General features: G+C 35.6%; 1 protein-coding gene across 6 annotated transcripts in view; it reads right to left on the bottom strand.

Moving 5' to 3' along the window:
* Positions 1–7,520: 7,520 nt before the first annotated feature.
* The window catches only part of GUCY1A1 (guanylate cyclase 1 soluble subunit alpha 1), a 50,167-nt gene continuing 43,673 nt past the window's right edge, over positions 7,521–14,014 (bottom strand). For all 6 annotated transcript variants that reach the window (XM_045831429.1, XM_045831432.1, XM_045831428.1 and 3 more), the window contains 2 exons: positions 11,676–11,830; positions 7,521–8,838 (listed from right to left, as the gene is read on the bottom strand). In XM_045831429.1, the coding sequence (XP_045687385.1) occupies positions 8,637–8,838; positions 11,676–11,830 (357 nt within the window). In that variant the 3' untranslated portion in view covers positions 7,521–8,636. The remainder of the gene's footprint in view (positions 8,839–11,675; positions 11,831–14,014) is intronic.

Raw genomic sequence — 14,014 nt, 5'->3', positions numbered from 1 at the left:
GCAATAAAATATAATTTAAAAAAAAGAGAGAGAAAGGCAACAGTGTCAAAGTCAGAGAAGGTGTAACATTGGAAGCAAAGGTAGGCGTGATGTAAGGAAGGAGCCATGAACCAAGGAATGCAGGATGCCTGTAGATGTTGGAATAAGGCAAACAAATATAATTCTTCCCTACAGCCTCCAGAAGGAATGCAACCCTGCTAAACTTGATTTTGGGACCTTTGACATCTACAACTATAAGTTAATAAATTTGTGTTCTTTTAAGCCACTATGTTTCTTGTACTTTGTTGCAGCAACAATAGGATACTAAAACTGTGTGCTGAGTATCTTTTCTGAACCAAATTCTGAGATCTGGCAGAAAACTTAATAGGGACTAAATGTTTGTGTCTCCTCAAATTCATATGTTGCAGCTGTATCTAATCTTCAATGTGATAGCATTAGAAGGCATTAGAGCCCTTGGGAGGTAATTAGTTCTAAATGAGACTATGAGGGTAAGACCCCAGTATGGGATTAGTGTCCTTATAAAAGGAAGAGTCTGTTATGTGAGGACACATCCAGAAGGTGCCCACCTACCAGCCAAGAAATCTAGCCAAGTTCTCCTTGCCCCCATAGGGAATCAAAGTTTATAAGCACCTATCTGAACATGGTGGTGAGTGATGGTTTGTAGGGAGAAAGAAGGAAATCAAAATTTTATGTCTGTGTTACATGATGAAACAAAGTATTTGGATGGCTTAGACAACAGAAATTTACTGTCTCTTATTATAGAAGACTAGAAGTTCAAGATCAAGGTGTCAGTTGGGTTGACTATTTCTGAGGGCTGTGAGATGGAATCTGCCTCATCTTCTCACCTAGTTTCTGGTTGTTTCTTGGCAATAACTCATATTTCCTGACTTGTATAAGCATTACCTCAATCTTTACCTTCATCTTCAAATGGCATTCTCTCTGTGTGTTTGTTTCTGTGTTCAAAATTCCCTTTTTAAAAATAAGGATACCAGTCATATTAGATTAGGGATCTATGCACTTTAGTATAACCTCATCTTAAATAATTATATCTGCTATAATCCTATTTTCAAATAAGGTCACATTCTGAGGTACTGGAAACTAGAATTTTAGCATAGGAGTTTTGAGATGGCACAGTTTATCCCATAGTGATGTGCTGTCTATGGTTTCCATAAAAATTTGCCCGTATCAGGGATATGTCTTGGAAGAAAAACAAACAAGTATATGGCATCAAGGACTACTGAAAAATCCAAGATTGTCATCTTTAAAAAGACCTAAGGTTGGCATGAAAGACTACAGGAAAGGCTAAGCCTTAAGATTGCCCAGCTCATGCAAACTTTTTGATTCTGGCATGCTCATCTCCCGAGTAGTCTAGCCAAAGTTCTAACAATTCCCTTGGTTTCTGCTCATAAGGTATGATGAGTTCCTATGCATTGGATTTCCGTGCATTGAGAGTAAATGTACATCTCTGTAACTCTTGTCTGAAGAAGGTCAGAACCTTCCTCTATCCCAGGACTATTATTTGCATGAGTTATGACAACGAGGCTGTACTTGAGGCTGGCAGCTTGAGTGAAGTCTTTTTACCCAAAGGAATGTTAGCAACAACCAATCCACTGTTCAGGCAGCAACTTAGAACCTCATTTCTGACAGTTGGCATGCTACTCCCTCCCTAATTCTCCCTTATTAACACATAATAAAATGGTGGACCATTTGCCACCCTATGGAACACACAACTCAGTCACGATGTTTGCTATTGATTCCCATGGACTTACCTCTCCATTCCTGTTAACCAGCCCACAAGACCCCTATCTTTTCTCTTCCAGGAAGTCATGTGTCTGTCGGTCTCCCATCCTCATGCCAAAACTGTCAATAACTATGAATTACTATGAAAGGTCTGAGATTTTACTCTACTTGTAAGTTAATAAGTAAAACTGTCATGTTTTCATGGATGCTAGCAGAAGACACAAGTTTCCTGGGTCAGAGACAAAAGACTATTACTCAGAATAGTATCAGTGGACAGAGAGCATCAGCCTTATTTTACATTGGTCCCATGGGCCCCAATTTTCACAGGACAATGTGAAGAGAATCAAGTGAGCCCTGCACACACAATGGGTTGCAGTAGAGGAGAGAAGCCCCAAATTTAGGAAGACAGTTGGGCAGTAAGCCTGCCTGCCCTTTGCTCTACAGAGAGACAGTATTTTCTAAGGCTTTTCCTCTGCAAACATCCTTTAAAATAGAATATGGATCAAAGGTGGTCAGTACTCCTGTTTCTTTACAAAAATGTAAGAGATTAAAACTTGTCTCCCGACAGACTGAGAACGAGACAAACTGACTCTAAAGCCCATGCCACTAACAATTACACTTGCACGAGCAGAGTTCTATTTTATTCTTTTTTTTCAAAAGATTTTATTTATTTACTTTTATACATTGAGGAAGGGAGGGAGAAAGAGTGGGAAAGAAACATCAATGAGTGGTTGCCTCTCATGCGCCCCGTAACAGGGACCTGGCCTGCAACCCAGGCATGTGCCCTGACTGAGAATCGAACCAGTGACCCTTTGCTTCACAGGCCAGCGCTCATTCATTGAGCCACACCAGCCAGAGACTGTTTTATTCTTAAATTTAGTGGGTTTTATTTCATTTTTTATTTTATGTGTGATTTGAAAAATCTGAATATGAGTTTTGTTGGAAATTAAAGCTTTACATACCTAAAGAAATTAATTATGGTTATATTTGTACCTTATTTAACAATAGTTTTGGTTTTTTTAAATTTTTATTTTGGATATAGGTTGAGCTGTACACAGCAAAAGCCTGAAACAATGGTTGTTGGTCCTGAGTTTCCACATTATTGTGTTGGAGGTTTCCTCTCTCTGTAGCAGCAAACTTACATGAGAACAAATGCATTTGTATATTTTGGAAAAAAATTGTTTTTATTTGATCAAATGGTTCATTTTTCTTTTAAATAGAACTCATTTTATTTTTTTAAGAAGCTTTTTATTTAAACACTTTTATTACAATATTTATGTAGCAGCAATATCTAACAAGCTTCTGAGACACAGGATAACTTCTTGATAAACTTTGCAACTCTGCCAGAAGCAGAACTCAAAATAAACATATTATTTAAAGCAACTATGAAAGTTATAATAAAAAGAGTGTTGTTAGTATCAAGAAGTATCTCAATGCGAAGTCCAATAGGTATCCTCTTTCACATAGAGAAAAATAAAAAGAAGTACTACTTAACTTAGGGGATAACGGGGGGTTATTGTTAGCAATACACATTTACCAAAAGCTAGAGAAAAATATGTTGAAAGATATTTTAAATATTTGCTGAAAAAAACAACAAAAGAAAAACCTTTAGTTACCTATATGTGAAGGCCCATGAATCATTTCACAGACTAGGACCAAAAAAACAAACAAACAAAAAATGCACGTATTTTCTTTATTACTCAGAAAACAAAAGTGGCTCATTTAGGCCAAAAGTCAGACTTTTCCCAGTTATTCATTCTCTTCTCTTTTTGAAGATTATTTACTATTTCCCCCTCTATGTTCTTTGAGAATCTATGCTACTATCTTAGTGGAGTGGACTCCAGGAAGTCCCCAAACCTCTGAAGTACATGTAAACCTTGGGCTAGGAGATCATCTGCACGTTTTGGGAGGGGAGATGTTCTATGACTTTTACCCACCTTCTCAAAGTGATATGGCCCAATCAAAGTGAAGACCCACCAGCCAATTGTAGCAGTTTCCAAAGTAAAATATAAGGATGATATGCTGGGGTAAGAGAAGAAAATACTAAAATTTCTATTTATATTCACACACATAAACAAAAAAACTTTATAACTGTATTGTAGTATATAGGCTTGCAGATAGCATATTATATGTTTATTAATCTTAGTATTAATATTTAATCTTAATCTTAATATTAAGATTAATATTAAGTCTTAATATTTATGTGATAAATACTTACTTTTTATATTTAAAACACATTGTTAGTGTACTAAAATATTTTACTCATAGTTGCAGAAATCCAAAAAGCTGGAGAACACCACTGTATATTAGTGGATATAATTTCTGTTGTAAGATTTTGCAGGGCATCTTTAATTTACATGTGGCAAGAGGTGAAGGAACTTAAATTCCCAAATACTGATATATTTTTATTTGCTTCAGTTTTGCAAGATACAAGTTATTTGGGGAAGAAGGCAGCTCACTACAAACAGTTTCCGCAAATGGTAAGGTGTGTTGGCAATTTAATATTGTGACATTAAATTATTGAGAAGCAGCGCAAACTTTTCCAAAATCTTCTACCAGAAATGTCTAAGATTAAGTCCTAGAACATTTATATTCTGTCCTGATTTCTACCCCAGTGTTTAAATCTAAAATATTAACAGCTTCCTAAAACTAAGTATATGATGATCAAAAGAATCTATACTGATGATAAAAGAAGCCTGGCTTTTAGAATATCATGATTTCCTCCTTTTACTTAAAAAAATAGAATCTATGCATTTATGAAGGTTTTGCTATGGGGGGGGATGTACTGAATAGGGAAAGAGGGACATGAAGAAGAAAGCAAAGAAATAATTTGGGTGAAAAAAATAGGGAAATAGTTTGCGTGAAAAAGAGAAATAGAGATGGCAGGGTCAAATGTAAAATGTTTGATGTGGCTTAAAGGAAGAATACCAAAAGAATACACATCATCAATGTAATAAAAGAAGTATTTAAGAGGGAGTCTCATTACACTGAACATCTGGAAGCAAACATGCAGAAAAAAGGAAGCTCAAGGCAACGAAGACCACAAAGGACTAAATATCGTACTTCCCAAGCTCCTGGCTTTCACAATAGCAGTGATTCTTCCACTTCTCACTGCAAATCACCAAGATTTCTCAGGATTTGAGAAGATTCCCAGCAAAGAACACACAACACTGTAAACCTTGGTTAAAGCTACTTTTGGGTGTTCTCTGCTTAGTAAAGCAAGCTGTCCCTGCTTTTAGCCTGTGATTAGACAAGGGAATTGCATTTTTCTATCATCTGCATCGAGTTTCTATCCCCTGCACTGAGTTTTTGTTTTGCAGGAGACTAGTTCTTCTTTACAGGAATTGCAACCCCTCTGGTGACTTGCCTTCCACTAGTCCAATCATATCCCCCACCTTTCCACCCTTCAAATCTGCCTTCATTTAGCTGTGTAAGTACAGCCATTTAAGAGTGACACAGCACCAAAGTGTACAATCAGGCAAAACAAACTCTTCATATTTTAGTGTTCAGTGAAGGGTAGTGATTTCGCAACCCACCCCAACAGTATGTATCAAAGACATTCCTTTTCACTTATTAATTTCTCTAAGTAAAATCCATATACTTCAAACTACTACAATAATTTGTCAACTTGTTCTCTTTGAAACTATTAACTGTTGCTTTAACAGGGAATTGAATGTGATTTTCAAGCATAATATGGCCCTAGACTTCCTACGGGTCATATTGTATGTGAAGCTCTATGTGGGCATGTTTCCAGTTGGGGAATCTCAGGCCACCAAGTCTATGCCCAGGAGTATGTGAAACAGGTAGGCTGTTTCACTTGAGTGCCCTCTGCTCTTCCTAGAGCGCCATTTTCCATTGTAGGACAGCTTCTAACCTAACCATAGGAAAGGCCTGCAAGAGTCTGCCTTGGTGTGACTGGTAATATCACAGAGAAGAATTTGAAGGAAAGGTTAGCAAAATGCTGAAGCAACTCTTCCTTTTTCCCCACCAAAGTATCTGAAGGACTAATGACCTAGAGAGTAATAGGAAATTCCAATGCCAGACATCCTAGCTTATGTTCATACTTCTGGTAAAAACACCCAGGATATAGCATGAATCATTTTCTTCTGAGACACAGAAGAAGATCAATTTGGCCATCTGTGCAAGTCAATATGCACAGCTATCCATGCTGTTTCAGACACTGCCTTTCAAAAACACACGTATGATCACCCCATTTATTCCTTTAGCATTTGCTGTTTCCCTTGCCTACTAGTTTAAAACTGTTGGGGAGGGAGGCAGAAACCAATGGTCTGCTTTTTTTCTGTTTTGCTTCTTTTTGTGTTTGCTGGTTTGTAAGATTTGTTTTGAACAAAACGCTCCATGAAAATTAATAATGACAATTGACCATTGTTATCATCGTCAAAATCACACACCTTGATGTAAACAGCCCTCTTCAGGATTTGCATTTAACTAGACTTTCTGTCCTTATTTTCCTCACCTCCAACTCACCCCAGGCAACATGCCATCCAGGATACACTATGCATCCCCAAGACTGCATTTCTTTGTGTGTACTAGTGCACTTGCTTGGACCGAGTCCTTCCCCCTCTATGAACTTCTCTAAGATCAGGACACTTCTCCAAGCACTGAGTCTCCTACTTTGTGCTCCCACAGAATTTTGAAATTATCTTATGTTCATTTTTCATTTTCCTTTCCTGATAGAATGGGTCATACTTTATCTTTGAATTCCAAAAACAGCATTATTTCTAGTATATGGGAGTCATTCAAGAAATGATGATTATATACATGGGAATGAGTAAGTGAACCTATTCATTGAGGATGAAACTCTGCCTTTTGTTACAAAGTCTAGATGGAAATAAAACAATAAGGAAAAATGGGAAGATACTTTTTAACTCTGTATTTCTCTTTGCTTCATGATGCAAACATCTTTAGAAAATGTTATTGGAACTCTATTCTTGCTTGAGAAATAGCTTAAAGAGCAAATTTATTTTGTGAACTAGACACAAAATAATGGGGCAAGAATCCATGAATGAATACAAAATCAGAACAGAAGAAACAACTTGTGGAATTCTCAGGAAAAACAACCCGAATAAGAAAACAAATTATTATGAAATTGGGATCTGCTAAATATTTTTGTAAAGGAGACATTTGATCTTATGCTTTTAAATTTCCTTTAACTTCTATTATTTTCCTTATGATAGGTGTTCATTTTTCTTTCTGTAACAGAAAGAAAATAAGTCTTTATTTTCCTTTTAAGTATTTTTATGAACTTCACATAACTATATTTTCCCAATACCTATGATATTTTCCAACAATAGGATTGGTATTTCATGAGACACATTCAGTCCTTCAAGAAATTAGGGTACTTAGTAATAATTATTATAATATCTATAGTGGTACATGTAGGATATTAGAGGCCAATTGGTAATTACTTTTATTCCTCAGATCACCATGGGGTAGCCTGGGAAATACTAGAGATCATTAAGGAGCTTTCAAGCTGAGTTGTTTCTTAGAACTCCAAGTAAAATTTCAGTATACCTATGGCTCTGCTAATAGTAATTTAAAAATTATAATGTTCATCTTTCTCTTGCTTTGAAGTTGAGCTCTTTTAAAATCAAACCCTTATTTAGGTTTAGTTTACCAAAGATATTAGACTAACATCATTAAAAATTAAAGTTCAAGCTCCAGAAAAATGTTTAAAATTTTCCATAATAAAATCACGGCATAATTTTCTTCAATGACACTAACATTCTCTTTAAATAATATCATGGAGATATTTCAACTAGAATAAAACAATTTGTAAGTGTTTATTTAGTAAGTAAGACAAACCCCTTGGTGATTTTTAGAAAATATACACACACTTAAGTATTCAATACAAATACTTGAAAAATGCACTCTTACAAAAAAAAGAACAATTTTTATTTCCCACTTCTGAACTTAGATTTTCTTACTGGAATTTTATATAGCTCAGCATGGCAATAGACTATGTCTGCTGAAATAGACCCAAATTACTCTGTGTGTGTAAATATTTTATTTCTGTACTTTGTTATATGTTCCCCAAATGCTTACTTTACTCCCATGTTGCTTCTGATTAAAATAAATCAGAATGATATCATTGCATTTTAACATAGGCTTAATTCTCTTTTATTCTAAATACTATAACAGAAATGAATAGGAATTAAATTGCTAATAGCAATGAAAAATCTTTACCATATGTTGAATAAAAAATGTCAAACAAAAGGAAATATTTATTGTTAATGACACATTATATTATGGAGAATATGCTTATAAAATAATCTTTGATATTTACAGAAGATCTATTTTATATTCATATTGCATCTAACCCATAATTGATTTTCTTAAAAATAGAAAAAAAAGAAAAGTGCAACAGAAAAAAACCTCAATCTATTTTATGTATGTTAAAAATTAAATGTGAAAGTATAATAAAATTCAGAGTTTAAAGGTTCAAAGAGCTTATGGCATTGAAGACTATAATTTCTATTCGAAAGCTTTTTTAAGGCAACACTATCACAGACACAGTTGGCATTCCACCAGGACAAAGAATACAAGTGACTCCATCACATTGTATAGGTCATTACAATTACCTGATATATGTACAATGTGCTAAATTTTAAGTACAGATAATAAGTGATTGTTATATAACAAAAATATCCCCCCAAAGTTACTTCTCGAGGTTCCGTTTTTATTTTCACTGAAGAGCTGAAGTATTGAAGTGCATACATTTTTGTCCTGTTAAATGGAAGAAAGAGTAGATCATGACTCAATTCCTGAAATTTTAATACCACTTTTTAACCATCTGCATCCTAAAGTGCTTTCAGAGATTCCACAAATGCTTGAAGGAGTTAATCCCCAAAGGCTGACACCAAGCATATAGTTTGTTAATCTATTCCCGATGCTTTGCCTAAAAAATTGGCATTGCCGTCTTCAACATCTCTCTTTTGGAACCATGGTTTTGAATTTGTTCCTTGTTGATACGCTTCCAGAAAATAACAGATTCCAGGAATTTCACTGGGGAAATTTGGTGGAAGTTCCTCCCTTGATCGAGGGGTAAACACAAAACCAGGACAGTCTTTGAGCAATCTGAAAGATTAAAACAAAAATATAACCATTAAAATTTAATGCTTACATAATTGTCTACTAAAAAAGACAACAGAACTAAATGAATATTCCTGAAAATATTAATAAACCCGTGATTTTCATTGTGATTGACAGAAAGCTCCTTCTGATGCTAACAAACAGAAGAAGAATAATGGAAAATAAATTCACAGTAGTGGGGAAATAAAACCCCAAATAATCTAAAGGTCTAATAAGATCAAAAAATAAATAAATAAACCCATAAATAAAATGTGATAGAATAAGGCTTCCAAAGTTGAAACATTGCCCATTTATGGATTTAGTCATTTTGTAAATGTTACTGAGAAATAGTCATGGGCAAAAAACTGTGAAGGGGAAGTTCCACATAAGCTATATCCATATGCATGTGTGTATGTGTGTGTGTATACACACACTCACATATATATTTAAACTTTTATTTCTCAACAGAATGTTTATCAATTCAAGGTTAGTAAGACTAAAATGAGATTTAATTGTATACACTGATACTCTACTTTCTATCTGGTATTTGCAATGTATTTCCTTCTTAAATTCATTTGTTCTACCTAATTTTTTAAAATTTTACTACTGACTACTTACCCATTATGCTAAACTCATTTTGAATTCCTGATCCTACTGATTAAGTTACTGGCTCTTCCCATTTATTCCCCTAGCTTTCTGTTCAAGACAAACTTAATAAGTATCACTCTAATCTATTATTTAGGCCATGGATGAAAAATGTTGAATAGTTCTGGGATCTAAACCAACTTCTACAGAAAAGCACTCATCACATCTGCCCAACCAGACCAGAGCCTTACTCACCAGTTTACAATGTCCTATCTAAATGAAATAGAGTGTTGGTGCCACTTTAGAATTTGGAACTATGACACTCTTCCAAATACTGAAGAAACCAGCTAGGTAGAAATCTAAGCCTATGAATGACAGACCTGAAGTAAAATACATGTGAGTATTCTATTAACTAATTTCTATTAGTGCACCAATAAATATGTAACCTGCAAAATAATAAAACCAATGAAAATGATGATCCTATTAGGAATTCATAAATATTTCTTGAGGCCTATTATTTATAAGGCATAGGATTTGGTAATATATAATGAAAAGCTACAGAATTCCATAGTAAAAGTATAAGCTTCAAACTCTGGTAGATTTAATTTTAAGGTGCAACAAAGATGTCAGCTTTCTAACTTGCAAAAATGGGATAGTAGTATGCATGTCTAGGATAGTTGTGAAAATTAAATAAGTCAATTACATAAGAATACACATCAGTGAGATATCACATAACACCCGTCATATCGGTAACAATAAGTTTGATAATATCAGGCTTTGGGGAAGAGAAACTTTGGCACACTGTTAGTGGAATGAAAATCAACAAGAGCAATTTGGACAGGGAACTGATCCTTAGTAAAGTTGAAACTGGGTATAGCCTGTGATCTGTGAATACCACTTACAGGCATGTTATCTAAAAATGTATGTATAAGAATATTTATCAAACCACTTTTACAATAACAAGAAAACTGGATACACTTTAACCATGGGTAGAAGGCGGATTCTGGCCGATTCATACTCTAGAATACATATTCAATATTATATAGTGACATACTTGTTCCAGTTTGTACTGGTTTGTGAGAGCAAACTGTGAAAACATTCAGGAATTTTCCAGGCTAGCAATGGACTAAAGCCTGCTGTGGTGGGAGTATGATGCCATAGACATTAGTAAATTCTAGAAATCAGGGATTCTCCCCTTCACTCCTCTAAACTGGTCTACCAGCACGCCACTGCATGAGAAATAATTTGAACAAATGAATTAGATTTATATTTCATCAAGAAAAAAGTGTCTCAGAAACATAATTTTGAGTGGATCCCAAGGGAGTCATAGAAGGATATGAAGAGGCTGAGTGAAAACCTATTTTTCTCCGACTTTACTTTTTTATCTGGAGGAACCTAAATGAAGAGAGTTACACTCCTGGCTTCATTCTGCCCGTGTTCCTTCCTGGTAAACAGCAGCGATGTATGTTGTATCTCTACTCAGTGCCTTCCTGCCTCTCTCCTCAGAACCTGCCTGTCCTTGGAAGTGCATGTTCCCAGATGTTCCTGCAAATCTTAAGGGATATAGAGTCCAGTGTGTCAGCCAGAAAAGAGGGACATGGGGACTGTGATATTGTATTCTTTTATAAAAGAGGGATCTGAAACAAATACGGCAAAATGTTGAGATTTATTAAATATCAGTATCATATTTTCTTTGACTTTTTTCTGTATGTTAGGAATGTTTAAAAATTAATTGTAAAAATGTATAAATCTGTAAGGATTTAGAAAATAAAACTGTATAGATCTATAGGTGATTGGTAAATTTAAAAAATATTTTTCTATCCACATTAGCTCAACATTTCCTAGTAAATGTGATCATTACAATCACAGCCTTTATATCACGTGAATTTATTAAGGGCTTTGCTCAAGATCCCACAACAGGTAAGCCTTGTATTTAGAACTGGTAAGACATGTCTTCTGAATACAAATCCCAGCCTTTTAAAGAAACTTATAGATAAACACAAGTAGAGTGTCATGCAGTGAAAAATGTCCATTAAATCACCTTCAAATAAAGATCAAATTTTTAAGAAAAACAGGTTGAAAAAATGAAACCATTTAAGTGGAAGTGTGATGGCAGTCAGCTCCAAGGATAGCAGCAAGAGTCCCCATGCAGATGTCCACACAAGGTAGAAGATGTCTTTCTTCCCTCTTGACCAGATACCATTTCTCCCACTACAACAGTAAACTCATAGATCTCAAGTGGTCAGTGCAATCAGTACCTGTAAGTGGTTGGGCTGACGTTGATTTTCCGTGGTACACTGCAGGACTCAAATTTGTTAGCCAAGGTGACATTGTTTCCAAAAAGACAGTAACGAGGCATTTTAACTCCAACAACTCCAGCAAAAACTGACCCAGAATGCAGTCCAATTCGCATCTGCAAGCAAAAAAGTACTTTGGTAAAGCACTTTCCACTTGTCAGTGTTGTTTGAATGGCCTGTCTAAATTATTGGGCCAATCACTCTCACCACACCAGTTCCTCCTTCCTCAAAACCTCAGGCCGACTTCCCTCTCCTCCTCACAGCTGATTAAGAATGGCCAGTGGAGAATCAGCCACACCTCTTAACTCTTCTCTATTTATGCACTTAGGTTTATCACACAAGGCAGTCTTATTTCACCTCTCTTCAATATCTGAGACAAATTTCCACGCATTATCTATTGCAGTCACCACAGAGACAAGACAAAGCATCTGCGGGCTGTTTGTGTGAACCTGCCCTGTCTACAAAGTGAGGCAGACATAACTGCTGGGCTGCAGGACTAGTTTCCCCAAAGGCTGTCAGGAGGGGCAAAGGGAGGTAGCTCTCACTCTATCAAGTGTGTGGCTTTAGGAATATTGCCTCAGAAAAGCTTTATGCCAAACACTACCCCATTATTCAAATGACTAACAGCTAGAGAAAAGGAATTCCAATATTTAAGCAAAAAAAATAACAGAGGAAGCAGGAAGTTGTTGCTGAGGCCCAGATTATAGTGAAAAAATATATATATATATAATTTCAGTTTCAAACGTCTGGACCCATGGAAAACCATTGTCTTCCCTTATCTAGTTATAAGATGCAATCTGGAATATGGTGGAGTAAAAATATAGAAATTCTGTAAGTTATCAATGATTTGGAGAGCTCTTGAAACAGAATATTTTAAAGTGGGATCTTTTAGAAGATCAGAATATTTCATGGCCTTAGAGGATGCACAGAGTCTTAAAGTACTGCTTACAACATATTGTAAATGACCGTCAAATGCCATGTTTATAATTGTCAAGCTGCATGTTCAGTTGACACTTTAAAAATAAGTTTTACTAGATATATGCATTTTAAACAAAGGCCAAGTACTCACTAACTTAGATATAATTTAGAATTTAGGGGACTCAAGTCCTGCCTCATTTTATAGCTGATTTCTTTTCTTTTAAATATTTTATTTATTTATTTTAAGAGAGAGGGGAAGGGAAAGAAAAAGAAAGGGAGACAAACACCCCTGTGAGAGAAACACTGATTCACTGCCTCTCGCATACATACCTCCAGCACCACATATGACCCAGGCACGTGCCCCAGCTGGGAACTGAACCAGTAACGTTCAGTTTGAAGGCTGGCACTCAAGCCACAGACCCACCCACACAAGCCAGGGGTGTAACTACATTCTAATATGTGCTAGAAACTTTTCCAAATTATTTGCTTATAAGGTGTCAAATCCTGAACTCTTCAAAATTTTCCAACAAAAAGCACTCTTATTAATCAGAAGATCTGCATTTTAAGCCAAACTCTACTAAAATGAGTAGTCTGACTGTCTGTAAGTCTTGTTATTTCCCTCTATATTTTCATCTGTAAAATGAAGAATTGGATTATTTTTAAAGCCTGTTGTTTGTCACAGTTTTATTTCAAGCAGCAAACAGATGTTTATTACATTGGGCTTTTTCTTCTTTAAAGGAATATGGTTTTACATGTCCAACAACAAAACGATATAAACAAACAAAAATGATGAGAAAAAAATGATCTTCTGCCTATATAAGCCACAAGTTAAATACATTTAGATGGAGAACTTTTTGCTCTCTTTGGGCATTCTTCTGATTAAATCAGTTTTTCTCCCTGTACTTAATTATTCTAGCTTTCTATATGATAAATTTATCATAGCATTGTTATTTTTCTATTGCATGATTAATATCAACATGCATTCACCTTATAAAAATCCAAACAAGGCAGTAAAAGCACATGCCCTGTTGGCTATCCCTCTGGCCAGGTTTATGATCGCTTTGACCAATAGAATAGAATGCAAGCATCACTGTGTGTCTCCTGAGGTTAAGTCATAAAAGGCCATGCAGCTGCCACCAATCTTATTCCCTGGGATGTAAACCACCATGTAAGAAGTGTGACTACTCTGAAGCTACACGGCATGTAAGCATGTGGATGGATGACAGTCCTAGCTGAGTCCAACTTTTCAGCCATTTGCAATGAAGAACCAGTCATATGGGTCCAAGCGGTACATCCAACTATTCCAAATGCCCTCAGCTATTTGAGTTTTCCCAGGTGAGATACCAGATATTGTGAGCAGAGGTGAGGTATCCCTGCTATGC

Source organism: Phyllostomus hastatus, unplaced genomic scaffold (assembly GCF_019186645.2).
Source record: "Phyllostomus hastatus isolate PE091 unplaced genomic scaffold, TTU_PhHast_1.1 phas_contig_159, whole genome shotgun sequence".
In the NCBI taxonomy this organism is placed as follows: domain Eukaryota; kingdom Metazoa; phylum Chordata; class Mammalia; order Chiroptera; family Phyllostomidae; genus Phyllostomus; species Phyllostomus hastatus.
Note: the sequence above shows the minus strand (reverse complement) of the source record. Positions and strands in the feature narration are given on the sequence as shown.